The sequence below is a fragment of the Peromyscus eremicus genome, chromosome 15, assembly GCF_949786415.1.
Source record: "Peromyscus eremicus chromosome 15, PerEre_H2_v1, whole genome shotgun sequence".
NCBI classification, from domain to species: domain Eukaryota; kingdom Metazoa; phylum Chordata; class Mammalia; order Rodentia; family Cricetidae; genus Peromyscus; species Peromyscus eremicus.
In genome coordinates, this window is record NC_081431.1 from 47,052,195 (window position 1) to 47,076,487 (window position 24,293).

At 35.0% G+C, this 24,293-nt stretch overlaps 1 protein-coding gene across 1 annotated transcript in view; it reads right to left on the minus strand.

The window, feature by feature from the left end:
* Window positions 1-14,232: 14,232 nt before the first annotated feature.
* Brinp3 (BMP/retinoic acid inducible neural specific 3) overlaps window positions 14,233-24,293 on the minus strand; it is a 113,656-nt gene continuing 103,595 nt past the window's right edge. The window contains exon 3 of the mRNA XM_059280602.1: window positions 14,233-15,546. Within this exon, the coding sequence (XP_059136585.1) occupies window positions 14,430-15,546 (1,117 nt within the window). The 3' untranslated portion in view covers window positions 14,233-14,429. The remainder of the gene's footprint in view (window positions 15,547-24,293) is intronic.

A 24,293-nucleotide genomic window follows, 5' to 3' on the forward strand; every position in this document is an offset into this window, starting at 1 on the left:
TGGACAGGCTTTTGGGAATCTGGTGCCTGTGGTGGGGCGCCTTGCGCAGCCTTGGTACAGTGGGAAGGGGCTTGGAGCTGCCTAGGCTCAGTGTGCCAGGCTCTGCTGACTCCCCATGGGAGACCTTGATTTGGGGGATGTGGGGATGTGGGGTGGCTTGGGAGGGAGGGCTGGGGGGGGTGGGAAGAGGGAGGAGCTGGGATCTGTGGGTGGTATGTAGAGTGAGTAGAAAATTTCTTAATAAAGTAAAATTTTAAAAAAAGAACTTACAGATGGTTAGGAGAGATTAGGAAATTATAAATTTAAGATTGCTCAATTCTTACATTCTTTGGGCAAGTGCATAAATGTGAATATGCCTTAATGAGTAAAAAAAAAAGAATATTTACAATTCACTTTAATGTTTCTCCCAGCATATAATACTTTAAAATATATTTTAGTGTTTGTTCTGGAGTTTTCAACATTCAGTTTAAATGTTTTTTGACATTTTGTATGTGTTTTAATGAATTTTACTTACTTTTACTTCCATTACCCACTCTCATCCCCTTTCTCACATTTTTCCATACAAAAATTTCTAAACATATTCTCCTCCTACTTTCATAGCTATTTAAAAAAAAAATATTTCTTGTTTTGGATTACAATATAAGTACATCATGTCCCACTTCTCTTTCCTTTGCACATATCTTCTTATATACACTTCCTTGTGTTCTCTCTCTCTCTCTTTATATATATATATATATATATATATATATATATATATATATATATATATATACATATATGTGTGTATGCATATATATAAATACAATCTCCTGCTCAGTCTGCATAATATTACTTGTATGTATGTTTTCAGGGCTGATCACTTGGTATTGGACAAGCAATTGCTGTGTCCTTCCCAAGGGAAGGCTATTTCTCAGATTCTCAGCATTCCATAGTTGCCTTTTGTTATTTGCTGAGGCCTCTGGGGCCTTTCCCTATCCACATTAGCATGTCTATTTCCTTTATCATGTCTAGTTTTGCAAAGGTGACCTACTTAGTTTAGTAAAGGTGTCTTGCATTAGCATAGATGGGAGATTATTTGCTACAACAGATGCAGCTTTTCAGTGACTGCCATTGAAGAAAATGACCTATGGTCTCCAGCAAACATGGAGTGCAAATCGTCCCTTGTGGAGATGTCTTTCCACAAGATCCCCTCCTTCATCTGTCACAGAGTGTTAAAAGGATGGATTTCCTGGTTCAGACTAGCCACAGCTAAGCACTGCTGAGAGGAAGTTCATGAGTGCGGTAGTTGTGTCACATAAAGAAGACATTGTTTTGTAGCACACTTCCCGTCCTTCATTTCTTCCTGACTGCTCTTTCACAATATTCTGCAATCATTTGAGGACTTATATAGATGTCACATAAGACAACATGTAAGAGTAGCTATGAGTCTCTGCATTAAATCTCACCTGCTGCAAAAATAAGCTTCAATGATGAGGGTTGAGAGCAGCACTAATCAAGGGGTATAAACAAATACTTGGAAAGCAGATTGACAACTTATCTACAGTCTTACTCAACTGGGAACACTGCAATATATAATAATAAGCTGTCAGTGAAGGTCTGTGTGATTCTTTGACTGTGGCATGACTTACAGGTATAACAACTGCTTTGTGTTTGACTTTCAGGTCCACTCAAAGGAAAGGAACTCATGCCTGGTACTTTCCAGGGTACAAGAGGTTTGACTTCCAGGTTCACTCAAAGGAAAGGAACTCATGCCTGGTACTTTCCAGGGTACAAGAGGTCCTTGATGCTAAAGGAGAACACACTACTCTAGTTTTGATAATATACATTTTTAATGATAACAACTCCAACTTCAAATAATGCTAGGCAGCATCAAATTATAATAGATATGTTATAATTGTGCATTTTCAAAACCTCTTCACACCTAATAATCAACATCATTCTCTCAAGGAAAACAACATGGTTGCCATTTGGCAAAACACTGATAATTACATTACCACATTCTTTTACAGAACTCTCAGTTATTTGTATCAATTAAGAATAGAAGAAACATAGCCAGACATTATGTGGAGAGAGAGTCTAAGTTGGAGGTCTCCACTGAGTCCCTCCCCTCAGAAATCAGGGTATTCAGTACAAGAGGGGAAAGAAAGACTGTTGGATTCAGAGTTGATGAAGTACAGCAGGAGAACATGATCCAGTGAATCAACTATGCAGGGCTCACATAGGCTCACAGAGACTGAAATGGCAAGCAGGGGGCCTGCATGAATCTGCTCCAGGCCCTTTGCATATAAGTTATGGTTGTTATATTGGTGTTTTTGTAGTATTCCTAATAGTGGGTGCAGGTTTATCTCTGATTTTTTTGCCAGCTCTTGAAATTCTTCCTCCTATTGTATTGCCTTACTTTAAGTGCTTTCTCTTTGTCTTGTACCCTGATTTGTCCTGGCTTGCTGTCCTCTCTTGGAGTCCTGCTCTGTTCTGAGGAGGAAATGGAAAAGGAGTGGATCTGATGAAGAGGTAGGATGTAGTCAGAAGTTTCTCTGGTCCTACCCGGGCCCTGTGGTCCTGTAGCCACTTATAAAATAATCACTCAGAGGTTTAATATTAATTACAAATTGTATGACCTATGGCTCTGGCACATTATTAGCTAGCTCTTGCAAGTTAATTTAACCCATTCCTATTATTCTGTCTTGCCATGTGGCTTCATGGCTTACTGGTACTTTTACATCTTGCTTCTCCTGACAGCGGCTCACAGATGCTCTCCCTCAACTTTTTCTTCCTCTCTCTTCAGTTTGAATGTACCATCTAAGCGTATTCTGCCTTGCTATTGACCAAACAGCTTTATTTATCAACCAGTCATAGCAACACATATTCACAGTGTGCAGAAAGTCATCCCAAGTAGTAGGAGCTTGGAGGAGTTGAGGGAGGAGAAACATTGGTTGGTATATATTGTATGAGAGAAGAATCTATTTTCAATAATAAGAAGAATAAGAAAAATAAATGTTTCATTTTCACCATCAATTCCATCCCCAGTTTTCTCCTTCACACTGTATAAGAGTTTCCTAACCAGTTTACTTTCTGAAGGACTTTAAACATTAAACAGTATTCAACAAATATTTCAGTCCAGAATTTTCTCAGTTTTTGCTAGAGAGCTTTAAAATGATGTCAGTCAATTTAGCATTTAGTGATAGTTCCTTATTCTGCTCTCATATCTTAAAGGGTAATTTAGTAGTTTGAGGAATTTGTTTCTTGCTTAAATTTTGAGTTTTCCTATATGCATGGCATTAAAATAACTTATTAAACTTGTTTTTTTCCATCTTGATTGCAGTGTATTTTACTTCAGACTATTTTTAAAAATTATCTTTTTGTATTTTGTTTCCTGCAAGTTAAATTTGACATGCCTAAATGTCTTAGGTCAATAGGGCTGTTATAAAAATATAGCACAAGACAGGTGGCTTAGAAACAACAGAAAGCAATATCTCTTATTGCTGGAGGGTACAGAATTGTAAGATCAAGGTGTCTGTAATTTGTTGTTTTGTGAAGATCTCTTTCTTGGCTCTCAGATGCTAACTTCTCATTGTATTATCACGTGGTATAAGGCATAATGGACCTTACTCTTATCAATTTTATGAAGATACTAACAAATATTATCCATAATCTGTCTTCTGACCTCAACCCTTCTCAAAGCAAAACATGAATCTTGTAGGGACACAACAGAACTATTTGGTTTCTGTCCTATTCATAATCTCTGAGATCTTGGATATTTGAACTGGTGTTAGTTATTCATTTTTTAAAAATAATTATTATTTCATGTTTGTGCCTTTTCTCTCTTCAGCAATGTATAGATTTGCAATTGTTCAACAGTTATGTAGATTTTCTATAGTTGCAAGTACAGAACATACAAACTATATCTCTCAATGGTCACCTTTTATTAGCAGAGGAATTTCCTTTCTATAAATTCTCAAAGACAGGTATTTTGGGATCAAGGTTTTGCCATTGTTTTCATCCTTCTGTCACCCAATCCAATGAATTCTTTATAGACTTAACATACTCTGTGCTTTTCCATTTTATATACCTCTTTCCCTTTCTGTTTCTCCCTTTCAAACCACCTGTACCAGTGTGAAACACTGAAGGTCAGGGCACAATTTTGTGTAACAGGTCTTCTTCTTCCATCTTTACGTGGACTCAGGGGATTGAATTCAGGTTACCAGACCAGCCTGAGAACTGTGGTATTGCCAACCAGCACATACACTTAAAAGCATGTATTTTGCTATTAAACTCAATTATAATCAGATGTGGTGGAAAGAAAGCTGCCTTCTTGTATTTTTGTGACATGTAGAAGAATCAATCAGCTTTCTTCATAAGAGTAGCTTTGGATAGCTTATATATCTCATATCATAAAAGTTAATCTCAATGTGAATTCTGATCCATGTAACTCTTAATTAAGGCACACAGGCAAAAAGGAACAAGGCTCTTAAATTTTTATTTTCGGATGTTTTGAACATATTCATGCACTACCACTAGGGTAAACATGACAGCCTTGTAGAGACGTCATCCCAACACAAAGCTGAGCTGAACTCAACGTTGAATTCATGTAACATTTTAATTGCTTAAAGTAAAAAAGAAAGGAAGTTAAAATTTCAATTACGGTTAAAGTATAATGTAGTTTGACTAACAATTTTAGGCATGAAAACAAGGAATAAAGCTTTTCACTGTCTCTCTTTTCCAAAGCAGCAAGCTTGGGGCCTGCAAAGGTCTGTACCAGGTCCTTGGCATATATATTATAGCTTTCAGTTTAATATTTTATGGGACTTCTAAATACATGAACTTCCCTGATTCTGTGCCTTCTCTTGGGCTCTTTTCATTCTGTTGATATGCCTTGTCTAACATTGATGTGATGGTTTTTGTTTTATTGTATTATACTTATTTATTTATTTTTTTCTAATGAGAGACAGAAAGGGAATAGATCCAGATGGGAGGGGTTACCAGGAGGAACTTAGGAACAGTTGAGTTAAGAAAACTGTAATCAGAATATAATGTATGAGAAAAGAATCTATTTTCAATAAAGGAAATAAAAAAAATAAATGAATTAAGTGTATGCTATGAAGCTCAAGAAGAGAATTTTTCAGTCATTATCAATACCCATCCCTATTTAAGGCAGCTTAGATAAGAAGGCTGTGGACATTTTATTTGCAATACAGATTTAAATCATCATATTTTTGAAAATAGTAAGAAGAAACATCTCAGGTGAACCAGGCTGAAGCCTACCAGTGAAATCAACCTTTTATTTTGATGCAGTGATAGCTGAATGTAATTTGATCAATGAAACAACAGTACTTAAATTTAGGAAGAATATTTAACTCATTATAATGTTGGCCTTGCTGTGTTAATTTCAACTTACTACATCATAAATAATGTACACAGTTAAACATATATAGAAACAATTTTCATTGAATCTTTCATTTGAATCCATTTTTTCAACAGCATTCGTTCGTTCATTCATTCAACAACTGTTTCCTAGGCTTATAGTTTATCTAAGGGAAAGGTTTTTTTTTTTTCATTTCAGAATCTTAAAATTTGTCCTTATTAAAATTTAAAAGCTGGGACAAGGTGGCTGAGTGGTTAAGGTGATGGACTTTTAAAATTTAAAGGAAGAATTTCTGCATGCATGTGTGTGTATGTGTGTGTATGATCTCGAAGGATATACTCACATTAAAAATTGGCATAGTAAAATATCAGAAAGCCTTCATTTGGTTTTTGACCTTGATGTAAAATGTAAAAGCAGATTATCACAGGAAATGATTCTTTTTACTAATGGGATTTTGAAGAAAAATATTTTGTCCTGTCTCACAAAATGAAAAATTTTATTAGTGGTATGAAGTTTGCAAGGCAATCAAAATTCAAGTGTAGAAAAATGTTCCTGTAGTGGGTAGCCATATGTTCCTGACAGGACACTTTGTGAGAAAAAGCAGCTAGGCAATGAGAGCTGTGTGTCCGCACAGAAAGCATCTTTGTATAGATAGATTTGCTCTCAGATGAAATAAATTCACTGGAAGATCCGGGCAGGGAATAGCTGAGGCTGCATTAAGGAAAGAATTACATGGCCACTAACAAGTTATATCTTTACTCTATAGAGAGATGCACAAAAATTTGCATTTTTAAAAGATGTATGTGTTCAATGTTCACTCTGTAACTGAGTGGAGAATGGATTGGGAAGGTATCAAGGGGAATTGGAGGGAAAAGATGAGCTGTGGATTTCTATCAATGTAGTACACTTTCATTCAAAAAATAAAGCTCTTCAATAAACAGTTAAGACTGAAAGTGTAAACAAGTATTTTTTTACTCAAAGCTACAGAGTAACAAAGCCAAGGAAATCATCAGAGCTCTTAAAACAGCAGAAATGCAAAGGTGGTTTTGTAGCATAAAGGACTAGGGGATGCTGGATGGGGTAATGATGGAAGGGAGCAGAACTGAAATTCCCGAGAAGTAAGGCTTTAAACAACATGTAGGGGATTAGGAGAGACCTTAAGATATTTGGATATATAATAAACCCAATGAAAGCATATGAATAAAAACTTACACAACACAGTTAATGAATTTCCAACAAGATAGTAGGAGACTCACATAAAAAAAAGTCATTTCATATGTAAGGAAGCTGATATAGAAAGGCAGTACAGTGAGCCTCACAAAAGAGCTTCACTGCAGGTCGACAGGATGAGTAATGGAGTTGTAACAACTAAGGCAGCAAACAGTTCCTAGATCAGGTTTTGAATCCCTGGAAAAACTTGACAATGTTTCTTATTAATTATGTTTGCAATTATAGTATCTTAGATGCATAGATACAAATCACAATCACATTATGTACATTTTCCTATTTCTTCCCTGGTATAGCTGCATAAGATGGAAAATTCCACAGGAGTCATGTGTTTGTGGCTTACACTAGTTTTTCTAGTCAGTTCCTTCTTAGAGGGTAGCTTTGTTATACTGTGGGTCTCATCAACTAGCATGGTTTCATTATTTGCTGATGGCGTTAGCTCCCTAGCTCACTAGAAATGGGTTGATTCATTGTTTGTTCATTACCTTTGAACCTCTTTTCAAAGAAAGAGACAAATACCCTTACCTGAATAAAGTCTTTTTCACTTGCCCAATTAAAATGGTTGTAACAGTGACATTTTCATATTTTTGCTTTCTATTTTTGTATTATTTTTCCATGATATGCACTCTCATATCTATATACAAAATTTTTCACTAATCTGCCCAATATTTAATTAGTTTATATCTTTCCATTTGTTCTTCTGAACACACATACAAATACAAATTTTTTATTTGCAATAAGAAAACCCCACTAAGATCTTGTTTAACTAGAAGTATACTTGAAAATTAGTTGACATGGGACTAATACCATTAATATAACTGTCCTGAAATTATGAAACCTGTATCATTTATTTCCAGTCATGTGAGTTTACTGAATTTTATATATTTGTGCTAACTCATCCCATGTGGCTTACATTGAGTAAATATCATTTACTTTTCTTTCATTCTTTTGTGTTAACTTCTCATTTGATATGGCAGACATATGTAATAAAAGTGAGATAAAAACAATTATTTCATCGTTGTTACCACAGCTTCAGGACATGTATTATTTGCATTATAAATGCATCATTTTGGTTCATATAGACAAGCATTATTACTCTACTGTTTTAGGAGTTTTAAGCTGACTATTTTAGAGCTCCAAAATACCAAATATGGGATGTGTACAAATGAATATTGCCTTTATTTTATAGAGTCTTTTCCCTTTTTTCCTCATTATAATATTTTCAGGGTAGATTTAAAAAAATTACAATTACTAGTTAAAAAGCAAAGAAAATATTTCAAAATAAAGAATATTTTACCTTGAAATATTTTTTTGTGAAATTGTATAAGTCAATTAAAAATTTATTATAAATATATTTTAGTGCATTGTTGGCATTGACATGTTTATATTTTCTATCATCAATACAATTCCATTTCATGAATTCTATTTTCCTTTATTTATAGGTATTTAATTTTTATTTTAAAAAGCTTTAAAATACTTATTGTGCTGTTATTTGAAATAATTTAATAATTTTCTCACAATTATCTAATATTTAGGAAAAAGATGTCTGTATTTCACTTCAATATGACCTAGGAGTGAGGGCATGAGCAGACTGAGACAGGAGCAGGTGTAGTTAAGTGGAAGAATCATGAACCTAACACAGGGTGGCCCTGGATTCAATCCACAGAAGCAAACACAAGAAAAAAATGAAATGGGTGGTCATAGTGGCTAAATGAGAAGTCATTAAATTTTCTTTCAAAATAATATATACATTTTACTAAAGAAAAGGTTTAAATGGAAAAAAATCTATCAACATTATGTGAACATTTTCTTATCAATATTTAAATTAACCCAGACGTCTGATAACATACATGTAGATGAGAACATGAAAATGGGACTTTGTACATACATTGTTAGAACACAAATTGAACCAACTAACTTGGAAAGCACTTGGATTTTTACACAAATTGAAGATTTCTTTTACTTACTTTTTTGCTGTTTCTCATTTAAGTCTATTTTGAAAATCCTCATGAAAAATACATTGGCTTTGTAAATTGAGATAAAGTGGGGTGGATAGTTTTCACAAATATGTTGAGTAAAGAGTGCAAAAATCATAATATTGCTTGTATGAAAAATAACCATGTAAATTAAAGAACTTTGGGTAGGGAGGCATATATGTAGTCAACTTAAAAGGCAAGAATCAGTTCAAAATTCAGAATGATAGTCATTTCATGGACTTATTTATTCTTTATTTTTGAAAACTCTTTTAAACCATTCTCTCTGTAATAATACTACTGACAGGAATAGAGGAATGTAAAACCTGCAAAGAGACCACGATTTTACATGGAAGGTCTCTTGCACATCATGCCAAGTTGTGAAATATTATTTTAACTAGGGAATGATGTGTTATATTTGTTTATGATGTAGAATATTGCTTTAACTGCATGAAGGTGTGTTACATTTGTTTCTACTGCCCTTATTAATGAAGTAAAGATGTGTTACATTTATTCACGCTGCATTTGTTTAATTATGTAAAGATGTGTTGCATTTGTTTCACCTTGCCTTGCCTAAGGCACCGGATTGGTCTAAGAAAAGCTCAATGGTCCATAGCTAGGTAGGAGAGGGATAGGTGAGGCTGGCAGGCAAAGAGAATAAATAGGAGGATTCTACCTGGAGTAGAATGAGAGGAGAGAATGAGGGAGAAAGGACTAGAAGCCAGGCAGCCGCCAGCGAGCCAGAAACGAGAAACAATGAAAGTCACATATACAGAAGGAAAGAAAAGTTAAAAAAAATTAAAATAAAATAAAATTTAAAAAAGCCCTGAGAAAAAGGTAAATGAAAAGAAATAGTTCAAATTATAAGAGCTAGTGGGACAAGTATATGATAAGGCAGAGCATTCATATCTAAAAAGAAGTCTCTGTGTCATGACTTGGGAGTTGCTTGGTGGCCCCACAGAAAGTCTGCTACAATACCACAAGGGTAGTACCTTAGTGCCTAAATAGTTAATTAGTAAAATATACACTGTAGTTATTTTAGAGAAGGTATATGGCCTAATCACTGGATTAATGAATATTTCAGTCATTAATTGGTTAAAGTGATTGCTTATGCATGTGGTAATTTCACATATTGGAATTTTATTTTTTTTCTGAAATTTATTTGAATTAATTTATCTTACTTAGCTTCCACACCTCACATATAAATGATGTGACATGGATATTCTAATTCATCACCAAATCATATATTATGAAAATTCTAATACCACCTTCATGTAAAATAAATGGAGAAGTTTGAAACAATTTCCCACTTACTAAAATACTGGAATTATAGGAGGTGGTGAATGAATTATTTCTTGAATGTTTTAGCTTTAGACTATCAGAAAATACATAACATAGAAAAATAAATCTGATTGTGTAGGTAGAGGAGAGGAAAGCAGAATATCATTACTAGAAAGCAAAGACGACAAGGAATGAACATGTCAAAGCAGGCTGTGAGCTTTCAGGTTATAAATATCCCACGGGGTGGACATTTCTAAGGCATCCTTAAGTAAGTCCAACAGTCATCACTTTTATTGTGGACACTGTCAGAGGAAAATCTCAATTTTGCTTATGAATTATTATTTTATTAAAAATGATCCAGATGCAAGTATAGAGGGGTAACCTAACAGTGTTTCTAAGCTCCGTTTAATTGAGTATGTTATTTTCTATAATGTTTATTTGGAAGATAAACAAAAGATTGTTAAGATTCAAATGCATGTTTATTATTTAAGCAGCTTTTTGTTGTTGTTGTTGTTGTTGAGACAGTGTCTCATTATATACGCCTGTCTAGCTTGGAACTGGCTATGGAAGGCTAGACTGGCCTCAGACTCACAGAGATTGGCCTCCTTCTGCCTCTTGTGTGCTGAGAATGGAGGTGCATGCTTCTCCACTATGCCTGGATTCAAAGGGCATTTCTATCCCTTTGTTTCCAGTACTTTAACATTTCGGCTTTCTATATTCTGAGAAACTCACTTCACTTAATTGTCTTTTATTTCCGTAATGCATAGACTTATTTGGCTTTGGTGTCATTCCAAATGGTTTGTGTTTTTCAAAAAAATTAATTCAATAGGTATTCAGTATTCCTAATGAGAAAAACAGAGGCCTTTCTTCTACATGAGAGAGGTGAGTTTGATTACTGGTCTATACAAGGGTCAACAGAGTTCTACAGTAATTTTATTGCTTTTACTTGAATCATAAAAATATAGAGAAAAACATGAAACTTGTCATTATATGTTGTATGAATAAAGAAGGATAACAAGGTATTTTAGCTCTTTCTTTGTTTGTTATATGATGAATGATTTCATATACTTATAAACCATTTACTATCCTAAAATAGCAAGGTAGGTCAAATTATGATGATAATCAATGCATATAAAACAGTGGAGACTTCCCCAGAAAAAAATCTTATTCTCTGTATTGTTTTTTATTTCAGATTTTAATTTCCAAGGTATTGATTAAGCTCAAAACCAGAGACATACTATGAGGACATCAAGAAGCTAGCTAGTATCAGGGGCTGTTGAGAGGTCTCAATGGTCTAGAGCATTTGCTGCTCTCTTAGGGGTTTGGGGTTCAGCCTACTCACAACAGCCTATAACCTCAGCTCCAGATGAAATTCTGCTCCATTCTAGCCTCTGCATGCTGCTGCACACACTTTCTTAAACACACACACACACACACACACACACACACACACACACACACACACACACACGTAAATGAATAAAGAAACAACATTTACAAAGAAGTTAACAAAAGGAAGTCAAAGACAAACTCTCCATGTGTTCGCTGCAAATGGGACTTTGACAGAGAAGTTATTTTTATTGTAAATTTCCAAAATTCTTCAATACTTAAGAGGCAGAGGCCAGAGGATCAGATGTCCAAGTCCTTCCTTGTCATATAATTATTTTGTTGCAGCCAGGGATTTTAGGACACCCTGTCTCAAATCAAAACAAGCAATTCTCAAATTCTTCAAACAACTACGAGAAGAAATGTTTGCATACAAACCAATTCAGGAGAAATGAAATTGTTATGACCTCCGTTCTCTGTATGCATAATAGATTATTATGTTGTCTATTATTTGTTAGACAGAAATTTCCTGTTATTTATCAATATGTGACAGTAACTGGCAGCTATATTTTGGTCATATATCCTTTAAATATGTATCAGCATTTTAGAATTTTCTTGGTATATTTACATACACTATTCTAATTGTCATAGAAATTCTATTTAGAGAGAAGAAATCATTTTTTCTCTGTCATTCATAGAGACCACTATGAAACTCAAATGACTTACTGAATTAGTTTAACCAGAGTTGGAGCTAATGTTAATATAGTTCCATTCAATTTGATTTTTACACTAATATTAACCATTACCTGAAGCCTTGAAACACTTTCTTACCTGTGGTAGTGGGATCATTTCTTCCTCGTGCTGCACATGCCATAGAGAACTACACAATAAAAAAGATAACACCACTGACCGCTTTTGTAATTACCTCCGAATGATTGCTTCATAAAGCACGCTGCAAATTGTGTACAGTGTTTAGATAGTTTCTGGGGAGCAGGGTCTTAGCCCAGCTGACACCCACCATCCTTTCAGAAAAGTATTTTAAATACATTGATGAGACTACTCAAATGTGAGTGGCTGGTTAAAGGTGGTAAATGGTTATTTTATTTCATTTTCAGGTATATGTGTTTTACAATATTACCTATTTTTAGCATACTTTCTTTTTACTCTTCTTTTATCATAATTTTTACATTACATCAAATTCAATAAAGGGATACAGTCATTCTTTTAGAAACCAGTGGTGCAAATAAAAGTGATTAAATTAATTCTAGTAAAATCTGTGTTCAACTCCTTGGCTTGTGGTCTTTAAGAATTTGACCAACCTTTACTTAACAGCTAATGTCTACTTACAAGTGAGTACATACCATGTTTGTCTTTCTGCATCTGAGTTACCTGACTCAGGATGATTTCTTCTAGTTCTGTCCATTAGCCTGCAAATTTCATGATATCGTTGTTTTTAATAGTCAAGCAATACTCCATTGTGTATTGTAATAATTTTCTTTATCCATTTTTTTGTTTGAATGACGTCTAGGTTGTTTCCAAATTCTGGCTATTATGAGTAAAGCCACTATGAACATATGAATCTTGGGGAGAGGAGGAGGGGAGGGGAGCTGAAAAAAGTGGAAGAAGTGGAAACTCTGGTCTGGATATAATGTTTGAGAGAAGAATAAAAGGGAAAAAAAGACAATAAACACACTACTTGAAAAAATAAAAGAATTTGACTAACCACTCTGAATCTTCGTTCTTTTTCTACAAAGGGAATGAAATAGTATGTAACTAAGTATTAATGTTACTAAAAGAATATTTGCAATCACATCAGATATTTGAAGGACATTTAGTGTTTATGTGTATTTTCTGTTGAATTACCTACAAACAGCAGATAGTTTATTAAAAACAAAAATTCAGCCACATACTAGACATTGGTCATTATGTTTTGTTTTGCAGATTAACTAAATATTTGTTGTAGGACCTATCAACTTATTATTTTTTAAACAAAAATATATACCTCAAAGTCCAAAATATGTGTAGAATTCTTACATCAACTGTATTTTTAGTTATTTTTTTTTATATTTCACACTCCTTTCATGAGTCTTTTTTCTGTGCTCTTAGAAAAAAATGCTCTATAACCTCAAGAAAGCTGGAATTAACTGTGCATTTGGTCATTCAGTAAGGAAAATTGCTAAATATGCCCTAGACAAGGTCTGTGTGATAAGTGACAAAATATTTTACTAATCATATACTCTAATGTAAATGAAAATTCCATTTATAGAAAAATAGCCAAATACAGGTCTATTCTTATATAACAGACCAGTGAAAAAATGAATATAACTTTCAAAAGAAACATTTATACTAGTTATGAAAGTTCAGCATATCAAGTGTATTTTAGGAATGTGAATCTCAGAAAGAAATGCATCTATTTGTCAGGTATGAATTCCAGAAGTGTTATCTTATGGACATTGGTAAGATGTAGCTTTTCATTCTTTTAAATTATTATACAGAATTTTGGTGACTGGTTACTAGAAGTGGAATGACTGATAAAGAGGGTTGATAAGGTTACCAGTTTATGCTCTTTGTACTTTGGCTTATAGTCATCTAATTTTGATATATGTTTGCTGAAATAGATTGATATTTATATATAAATTAGTGTGTATGACAATTTTAATGATGATTGTTTCTCATTTTAGTTTCTGAATGAAGCTAAAAAACACCCTTCAGCCATTCTGTTCTTCACCAGGAGAAAGGAACTGAATGCAAGAAGTCCCCCTACTTGGGTTTTTCAGAAAAGATGATCTGAAGGAAACTTGAACTCTTTCCATTAAAAGGTTCTGGAGAATTTTCCCCAGGTTCCTACGAATTATATCGAAATAGAACTCATTTCTTGGAAAAAAAAATGAATCCCACAGCACTTCTTGTTAATAACTGTTCAGCTACAAAATTTTATTGGTATCTTTTTATGTTCCCTCTAGAGGATGTAATGCACAAAAGCATTGCCACGGAACATATAAAATTACAAATGAAATTTATTGTAAAAAGTAGAATGTCTTCTAGACTGGTGTCAGTATTTATTTCATTCATAAACCAAAACTGTAGTATAATATATTCACTGTCAGCAAGTTCATGTGTGTAAATTGCCATCCAACGTTATTGACTGATATAAGACAGATATTGAAAAGACAATTTAAATTTACTTTTCCAAACATAAACTGTTCCACAAAAGCACTGTAAAAACTCCTTCAAGGTTTTGGGTTGTGCTTGACATATGGTTAACTACATAATTTGGTTGTGTCATAATCCACTGTGTTTGGTAATTTGGCATTAAATGCCTGCAGAGCAGATTGAATTCTCACCACCTCACTAGTAGACAGCTTTAGTCTATGACGAAGCAAGCAAGAGAAAAGATCTAGACGGCGCTGACCAGGTGGGGAGAGTTTATTTACACGGTCTCTTATCTCTAGTAGCTGCAAAAGTGCCGAGTCCTGGGATCCCTGAGTGTAGGGGTAGTCCAGCTGCAAAATCAGGTCCCGGATAGCTTCAGGGTCAAAGTGCATGCTGTATCCAAACACTTGGATGTTGTTGATTTTCATGTAGCCCAGGTTCCGGGATGGATCAATAAACTCCAAAGGCTCATAGTAAATGCTCTCATTGCTGTTGGGGCCATTCGCCTTGATGCGACTCCTCAGGTAGATGTGTACTGTCTCAAAAAATGTCTTCCATTTGTTTCCCAGAGTCAGTGTCCAATTATAGCACTGTAGTGGGAGGTCCAGCTTAGTCCGCTCCCAGTCTGGAAAGCTGCTTTCACTCACAGGCATAAACCAGCTCTCGGAATGGCTGCCTCCGAAGGGATTGATGTAAACCGCCAGCACTGGCTCCAACGTGCTATTTTTAGTTAAGCAAATCTGTAAAGAGAGACCCAAGATCATGTGGACCAGACTGGACTTGTACTTGTTACTCTTCAAGGTCAGGAGCATCCGCTTTCTCCAGGAAGGATCAAACCAGCTGTTGAGGCGCATGTCATTGCTGATAAAGATGGCATGGACTTCTATTCGTCGGTCGGTTTTCTGCAACAGGTATTTCATCTCTAGGTCTTGCAGGTCAGTCTCAAAGCCAATGTAGTGATCAGTTGACTCGGCGACCTCAGGCTTGCAGAGTCCCTGGCTCAGCATGTAGCCCGTGTTGCAGGTGCCGCAGCGGGTACGGTTGTCAGGTGCACAGGTCAGGCAGGCAGAGGCATCGCCCACAGTGCAGGGCAGAAAGGCTGTGCACACTACCTGGTCGTTGGGACAGGTGCAGGAGTGCGTCTCCTCAGAGAAGCTGCCCAGGAGGCCGTTCTCATTGCAGTAGAGAAAAGACTGGATGCGAGTGAGCCAGTACGTTGAGGTTCTAGAAATATAAAAAAAAAAGCAAATCTAAATAAATACTTTGATTCTGTATGAGTGTGGTGTGTGTGTGTGTGTGTGTGTGTGTGTGTGTGTGTTTGTGTGTATTTGTACTGCCATAAAGTAAATCCCATCTCTCTACTCCCTGCACTTTTTTTTCCAGTCTACAAACAGTAACAATATGAAATAAAGATCCATCACACACACACACACACACACACACACACACACACACACACACACACGAAAAAAGAAAAATAATTGAAACCAAACAATTTTCTCTTTATTATTACTCACACCAAATCCAGATTAGATTGTTTGAAACATGGTATAAAGTATGGATGTTGGACAATGAATCCTATGAGAAGTCATTATGTCATGGGAGTAACATGCGCATTAAGGAGTTTATTCCATTGTCACTGAGAGTAAATTCCTTATAAAAGACCAGGTTCAACCTCCATGTTGCCTCTTGGCACCAGCATCACCACCAGCTGCAGCAGCAATAATAACAACAGCAATTTCATCATTAGTTATTATTTCCTTCCTCTATGCTCTAATTTCGTATTTAGTTCTGTTCATGGGTCTTGGATTCCCAGATCTAGAACTGTGAGCCATTCAATTTATTTTCATTATTTACTAGATAGATAGTCTCTTCCCTTCTTTGTCTTTACTTCCTCCTCCTCTTCTTCTTCTTCTCCTTCTTCCTCTTCTTCTTCCTCTCTCTCTCTCTCTCTCTCTCTCTCTCTCTCTCTCTCTCTCTCTCTCTCTCTCTTTTCTCCCTCTCCCCTCTTACTTTCCTTTTTCCTTCCTCTATGCTCTAATTGCGTATTTAGTTCTGTACATGTCTCCCTAACATAACGTATATAAAATTCTTAGTCCATCTGAATTGAAGATCAGATTCTTCCCTACAACCAAAGCATGAGTCCTTAGTGCAAACCCATCTCTCACTGTAAACTCTAATTATGTTTTGAGATCATAAAGACAAATAAAGGCTAAAGCTAAAGGCTGAGATCACAATAGTAGGGAACCGTAGAAAGAATTGTTAGAACACTGAGAGAAAGCAATTATTTTCTTAGCTTTTCAGATTTTGACCCAGCATTTAGATGGTTCTTGTTTTCACAGAAGTAATGATGAAAGAGCATGTTCATTTTCTTGCTTTTCTGCTTGTCATGTGAAAACTGACAGTTCACCATTCAGTCAAACCCTGCACCCACTATGGAGAGGCAGCAAGGGGAGCTTTGCCACACAGCCTCTAGTCCACTCCCCTCATTAATCACCCTTTGACCACTTGGCTGTACTTCACGGGGAATTTTTCAACGAAAAAGAAATTCGATAATCTTTCTTTTCTTTATTCTCAGTGAAAGCAGCTGTCAAAGTTGAGTAGTCAGCACGTTTCAACATTGCCTAGTGGATTTTTTACATGTACTCAAAAGTTCACATCGTTTTTCCCCAAAAGACTAAAATTTAGTTTGTTACATAATTTTGGAACTTTACAAAGGTTTTGAATAAAATATCTTCAAAATTCCACATTAGATTATGTTTTCATATTTTTTGACAAAATTTTAAGCAAATACAATAATACTGTCCTTTATTTATGCAAATTCATACATACACACATTCGCACACAGATCATTGATGCATATTCACACATCACCACGTTCACACACACAGAACCTTCGCTCAGATAAACTAAGATTTACCAGACTAACAACTATGTCGTTTTCCTACCATCTTGGTGGAAAACAGGATAGTCTGCAGATGGTCAGCTGCTTTTAATCAAGGGCTTGCCATTGGTCTTGACATTTAATTAAAAGCAGTTCATAGAATAAAGAGAGGATGAAATGATGGGAGAAAAGATTGGGAGGAAGGAATGGAAGATAAAGAATCAGATCATAGGAAAGAAACTATGGATTGTGAAAAGCAGAAGAAAGAGGCTTGGAAACAAACTTGGGAAAAAAGAAAAAGAATCAAAGCAATCAGTACTTAAGTACATGAATAGTGTAAAGGAGATGGATTTCCTGCCCCATCAGGGAGAGAGTTTGCCTTGTAATCAAAATTTCCCTAAAATTTGAAGGAATAGTATTACAAGGAGGAAAGTACCTTCCCAAGTTAATCTCAAATCTATTTAGGCATAAAAATATTGTTAAGACTCAGAGACTCTTAAATCATTGACAAATTATGCATTACTCTAACTTGGGAAGATAAATCTTTTGCCACAAGGCAAATACTAAAGCTTAGCTTAGTAAATAAATTCTGTGTTGTTCCACCACTATAAATATACTGTTTCATGAAAACCTCATACAATGGACCAGTCGCATTGCATCCACTAATAAATAATAGTAAAAAAAAATTATCAAGGTAATTTGTAAAGATTTAGTACAGTTTAATAATTGAAAAGTTCTAGCCTATACATTTTAATAACTTAATGGCATATATCTGATAACCATCAACATGAAGATAAACTCATAAAAAGAAATATAAATATATTTTAAATTATTTTGTTTTTAAGATTATAAAAATACTATTTTAAAAATGAATATTGAAAATATTCAATATTATAGAAAGGAAAAATGCCTAACTAATGACCATAGGAAAATAGCCATTTATTTACATACAAGACAACATTAAAGACACATACAATAATTTTTTATATGTGATATAGTGATTTGATTCTCAGGCAAAATGTAGGAAGTTTTCATAAGAACGTTTTTCTTAGGGATCAATTATCAACTCTGAATGCTACTTTACTTACCTCATACAGAAAAATAAGACTAAAGTATGTCAGAAAGTTGTGTTAAGAATCAAAGTACATTCCATGTGAAGAGATATAGTACATATAGAATTAATAGGAAAGAAATGAAAAATCTTATTTCTGTGATCATCACTGCTGTTACTACTGCAACTTAAAAAAAATGCCATTGTAGGCAGTTTCTTTATTATAACTGAATTTCCCCCAGAAAATGAGCATTTCATTTCTCTTTAACAATTCATGTCTCCATGATTTATATTACACAGCATCCCTACATTTAAATTTCATCACACTAGGCATTCTTTCGTTCACTGAGACTTTACCTCAAAGTGCATGCTGTCTCCATGTGACGTTTCCAAATCCCTCAAAAGTTTGTGCAATTCTGAGCGTAGGTTGTAGATGCTAACAATTTTCACTGAGGTATTAGAACATGTGTTGATACAGAAACAATTACCTCCTCTCATGGTTAAATCCTCTCTGAGCACTAATAATCTTATTTCAAAGGTTCTTTATTCCAGCCTTCTAATCCTTTATTGCTTTCCAAATCTGTGCAACGTGTATCTAAATTTTTAAACCTAAACAATGTAATTTCCGGATCTCTTTGAAACTAAGGATTACTCTTTTGGGAAGGCCATTTCATTTTTGCTTTCATAGATTTGTCCTTCTTAGACCTTAATACCTTAAACTAAATATAAATTCTGGGGATTAAACACCCACAGCCATTTAAACAATCATAAGCTGATTGTTAGCTCAGTCACACAGAGACCCAGCCAGGAAATACTCTGTCACTCCTACTTTCCTCACGCCTCTGCTCTGGACATCACGGCCTTGGCACTGTCGCCTGGGGCTCAAGCTGACACTTGACACACAACGGTTTTGCTCTTGGAGATGATTTTACACTCTGAGAAAAGGAAATTTCATTTTCAAACTATCCTGTACTCAGCGAGTTTTACAGAGAGGATGGTGGGGGGAGGTGGGCGTGAGGGAAGCAGGGACAGGGACAGACAGAGACAAAGAGACAGACAGAGACAGTGTTGAAGACGCTACTGTGACCCGAGGGCAACATTCATGGAGCCTTTCTCACGTATTCTGTATTTTATTTCATCTGTATTTTGTACCCAAATGTGAAAACATGAGAAATTTTTTTAAATGAAGTTTTAAATATAAAATTCTTTTTTAATATTAAATACTTTTCAGTATTAAATATAAGATACTTTTCAGATATATTAAGAGATTACAAATAGAAGATACTGACAGGCTGTAATGAGTGAATATGAGAAATTAAGCTACATGAATAAATTAAAACATAACACAGTTTATTCAATACAGTACTCTCTAATCAAAGTTCTGGAGACAAAATCAAATCTACTCATACAAGGCATGTTGCAGAAGGATTTTGTAAGTAGGCATGAGAGAATTCCTGGAGCAATAAAATCATAAATATTTGGATATGATTTAGGTTTATGGATATATCGATTTGTCTATAACAAGACCTTTGTATATCACTATGGATATTCTTTGAAATCTAAACAAAATTCTTAATATCTAAACCTAAAGTTTCTGCAGAGGATGAGAATGTAGATCCGTGGTAGACCACTTTGCTTACCACTCTCTATTGACTGGATTAAAGCATTAGCACTCTTAAAAAGTCTAGGAAATATAAATTATAAATGAATATTCAAATGAAAACAATAAGAACTATAATCATAATCAAGGAAAGTAAGGGGAAAAACACCTTACCAGAAATATAGGCTTAATATACAATTTTACCAACAAGAAAAAAAATGTGTTAATGCATAGAAAAAGCCCCCCAAAATTTAAAATAACCAACATATAGAAATTGAATGTGACAACCTAGAAACACAACCAAGCATGTACTGTAGGACAAAGAGACATTTGAAAAAAAAAATGGGACAATCTATTCTTTTGTTTATTTGATTTGACATGTGTTTACAGTTCTTTGCAAGATAAGAAAGAGGTAAACTGAATTATATTAGAATAAATACCATTTTGCTGTTCACCAGAAAATACCTTCTGAGCATTTCTCAGTACAATGAAAATCTCATATCAGGTTAAAATCTGTACATTAGTTGAAAAAGAGTCCTCACTAAGCTAAGGCAGGTGGTGCTGGACTACAATCACAGTTACTCTTAGGCAAAGGATCTGGAAATGAAGTTGAAGGTCATCCTTGGCTGTAAAGTGAGTTAAATTCTAGCTCAGGTACTTAGTTTTTTTTTTTTTTTCACAAAGTAATTTCATAAATAGGTCTGAGAATATAGGTCAGTGGTAGATTACTTGCCTAACACACATTAATCCCTAGGTTCAATTGAGAGAACAGAAAATATAATAATAGGACTATGAACATGAACTGCATGAGATAATTTCTTTATTTCTTACTAATATGTCTTTTCTTATTTCCTATAGGCTTGAAAATTTAAAGGTTAAAAAAAGGGAATGGGTCATGTCAAATCACTACCATCTTTTGGTGCTGTATTATTGCTTAAGAATTGTTTGGAGAGAAAGTGAAATGTGGCCCCTATCCACATTTTTGAACATGGAACAAATCTTTCAGTCTAGGAACTGGTAATTAAGTAAGAGGCTGTAACTTCTGGACAAGCAGACTTCTATCTCATCCTGATGATGAATGCAAAGAAGAACAGAGACTTGGGCAAAGTTGTTCAAATGCCTCCTAAAGAGATGTGGCTAGTTTTTACTAAGTAGTAAGATAAAATAGACGCGTGTGTGTGTGTGTGTGTGTGTGTGTGTGTGTGTGTGTGTGTGTATGTGTGTGTGATAGAGATAGAGATAGATAGAGAGAGAGAGAGAGAGAGAGAGAGAGAGAGAGAGAGAGAGAGAGAAGAGAAGGAGAAGACAGAGGCAGAGACACAGAGACACGTACTAGGAAAATCTTCTACCTTGCAGTTGCATACAATGGTGTACTCAAGGCAGGAACCTGGAGTGAGAAGTTGATGCAGAGACCATGGGTGAGAGCTGCTTACTGACTTGTTCCTCATAGCTTGCTCATCCATCTTTCTCATAGTACCCAGGTCAACCAGTCCTGAGATGGCAATACTCACAGTGAGCTGAATCTACTCATATCATCAATCAAGAAAATGCTCCTCAAGCCTTCTCTCGGGCTAATCTAGTAAAATATTTTTTCAACTGAGGTTCTCTCTTCTCAAATGAATCTGGCTTATTTCAAGTTGACACAAACCAAATTTGAGTAGGACTCACAATGCCTTAAGAAAAATAAAATCTCATATTACTCTAAAATAGAACAAGAGATGTGGTGCTGGTATGATTGGTAATGTTGGAATCCACCTGGCTGTACATATTCTGTCATAAATTTACAGACAAAAGTTGAAGAACCAGGGCTTCTTCCCAAGGACTGTCTTTAGTATTGGATGTTCCTTTCTTCATGTAGCTTCATTTAAATAAGCATTCCTAGAGAGCCTGAAGTAGTCTCCCTTTTCAATTCCCAAGTGCAATATGTGTAGCTACACCTCTCCATCTGAGGTGTAACTATTTTGTTTCAAAAGATAGATAATAGGCCAGGCAGTGGTGGCACATGCCTTTAATCCCAACACTTGGGAGGCAGAGCCAGGTGGATCTCTGTGAGTTCGAGGCCAGCCCTCTCTATAGAGTGAGATCCAGGTCAGGCACCAAAACTACACAGAGAAACCCTGTCTTGAAAAACCAAAAAAAAAAAAAAAAGTTAGATAATAGAAAACTATTCCTGTCCATCAAGAATTACCTTAAGTATATAAAAGTAAGAGAATTTTAATTGGAATTCTTCCCACTTAATTTTCTTCACTTTGATTCTCATCAAGCAACAATTTTAAAGAACATAGATATTTAAGGCAAAGAACACCGTGTACATTTCTCACTGTCATCACTTTTTACCGGCCCATGTCACTAAGAAGAAAGAGAGAGAGAGAAAGAGAGAGAGAGAGAGAGAGAGAGAGAGAGAGAGAGAGAGAGAGAGAGAGAGAAATTGATAGTACTTCCATTTAACTTATTTTTAAAGGGGATGGGCTGCGGAGGAAGCTGGAGGGGCAAGAGGAGGGAAGACAGGGGAATCTGTAATTGGTATGTAAAAATGAATAAAAAAATTCCTAAAAAGCAATTAAAATGATTTTAGGTTCAAAAAAGTAAATATTCTTAGATTGACACAGAAGAGACTAATAAATACTACAATTTTTTCCAATGAAATATGTCTTAAAGTTTCCTAAGTATATATACATACATAAATGGAATTTAAATAGTTACCGTATAATGAGAAAAACAGTGCCTCAGTTAGATATCATGCTATCAAATAAAAACCCTAGTGCAAGGAAAGAGCTACACATTTTTTTTGAGTTATTGGACAAAGGGGTCTCATGGTCTCCCACAAACAATACAGGTTATTGTGAATGCTATTGGTTACACTTCACAACCTGACTGTAAGACAACATAACAGATGGCATTGCATATGGAGAAATTAATCTAGTGTTCAATTATGTTTCACCCTTATTGACTGATATGCACAGTACCAGAAGATATATATATATATATCGTTGTGATATGTTTCTGAGGGTTTGTCTTGATGGATGATTGACAAGAATGGTAGTAGGGCGGGGCAGTCCATTGTGGGAGACACTATTCCCTGCTTTAGTGGGCTATATAATAAAGTTAGCGGACCAGTTAAAAACCTCCCTCCCTCATTTCTACTTCTATTCCTGTCCCGATCTTCTTTTGTGATGGGTTATGACCTGCAATTTAAATCAAATAAATCCTTTCCCCTCTTCTTGCTTTTATGTTCAGGATGTTTTATCACAGCAACAGAAATAAATTAGAGTAGCACACGTAGCCGTTAATTTTGAATTGCAAGGACAAATAATATCCAAGCACAGAAAAAACAGAATGTTTACCTATTCCTAATGAACACCTCAATGTTTTCTGGACCGTTCTATTATGGAGTATAATGAGAACATAGTTCACTGTATCCAAATTACACACCTAAAATTTTTCCTCCCTTGTGCCAAATTTAAAGCTAAACCATGCCTATCTTTATGGCTTTAGTGCTACTTTCTCTATTCATAACTTCCCAAATAGGCTTAGGCTAATTTTTTAAAAAAATTAACCCATATGCGAAATGGCCCTTTAAGGCATTTTCTTCAAATGAAGGCCTCATGAACACTATTAAACATAGGCTAAAGTGAATGCCTGATATCTACTCTGAACCCATAAAACTTGTTTCCTCATCCCTACCAGATGCAAATAGTTCTAATACATTAGTCATTGTCATTTCAAAATCATAACACTCTCTAATAATTCTGTTTCATACTTTCATATATATATATATATATATATATATATATATATATATATTCTCCACCTCTGTTGAAATGATCAATACAATCTGTAATAAGTTGGCCCATTGAAAATTATCAATTTTAAGCATTTCAGAATCATCCAGTCTTACCATTCTGTCTACATAACTATTCTTTCTGTTTGTGCCTTGTCTGTGTCTCTTTCACTATCTAACCCCTATGCATCAACAGAGAAGGCTTTTTATTTATGATGATATAGTTATTTCCCTTTTAAAATAGTGACTAAATTGGAGGCGTGGTGTCACAAAGTCTTTTCGGATAAGGTGGCACTTTATTTCTTCAGCCTGTTCTCTGGATCTTCTCTAATAACATTCAATTCACTATTTCCTGACCCTAAGAAGTCTGGTCAATATTTTCAGATAAATTTTACTTTAAATGTATAAGAAGATATTCCACTTACATAAATCATAGTAATTTCTCATATGAGATGGAACTATCCATAATCCCTCTGGGACAATAATTGAAACCTCTCCTCAATGCCCATATCCAATATAAGTAAAGTGACTTCATCATTGTGACTTAAAAAATAGATCACTCCTCAAGAAAACATAAAAGACCCTGAAGGAAGGATCACATTTTCCTTTTTTGTGCTCCTCATTGCTCTGCCCTAAGGTACCAACTTTTAGAGCA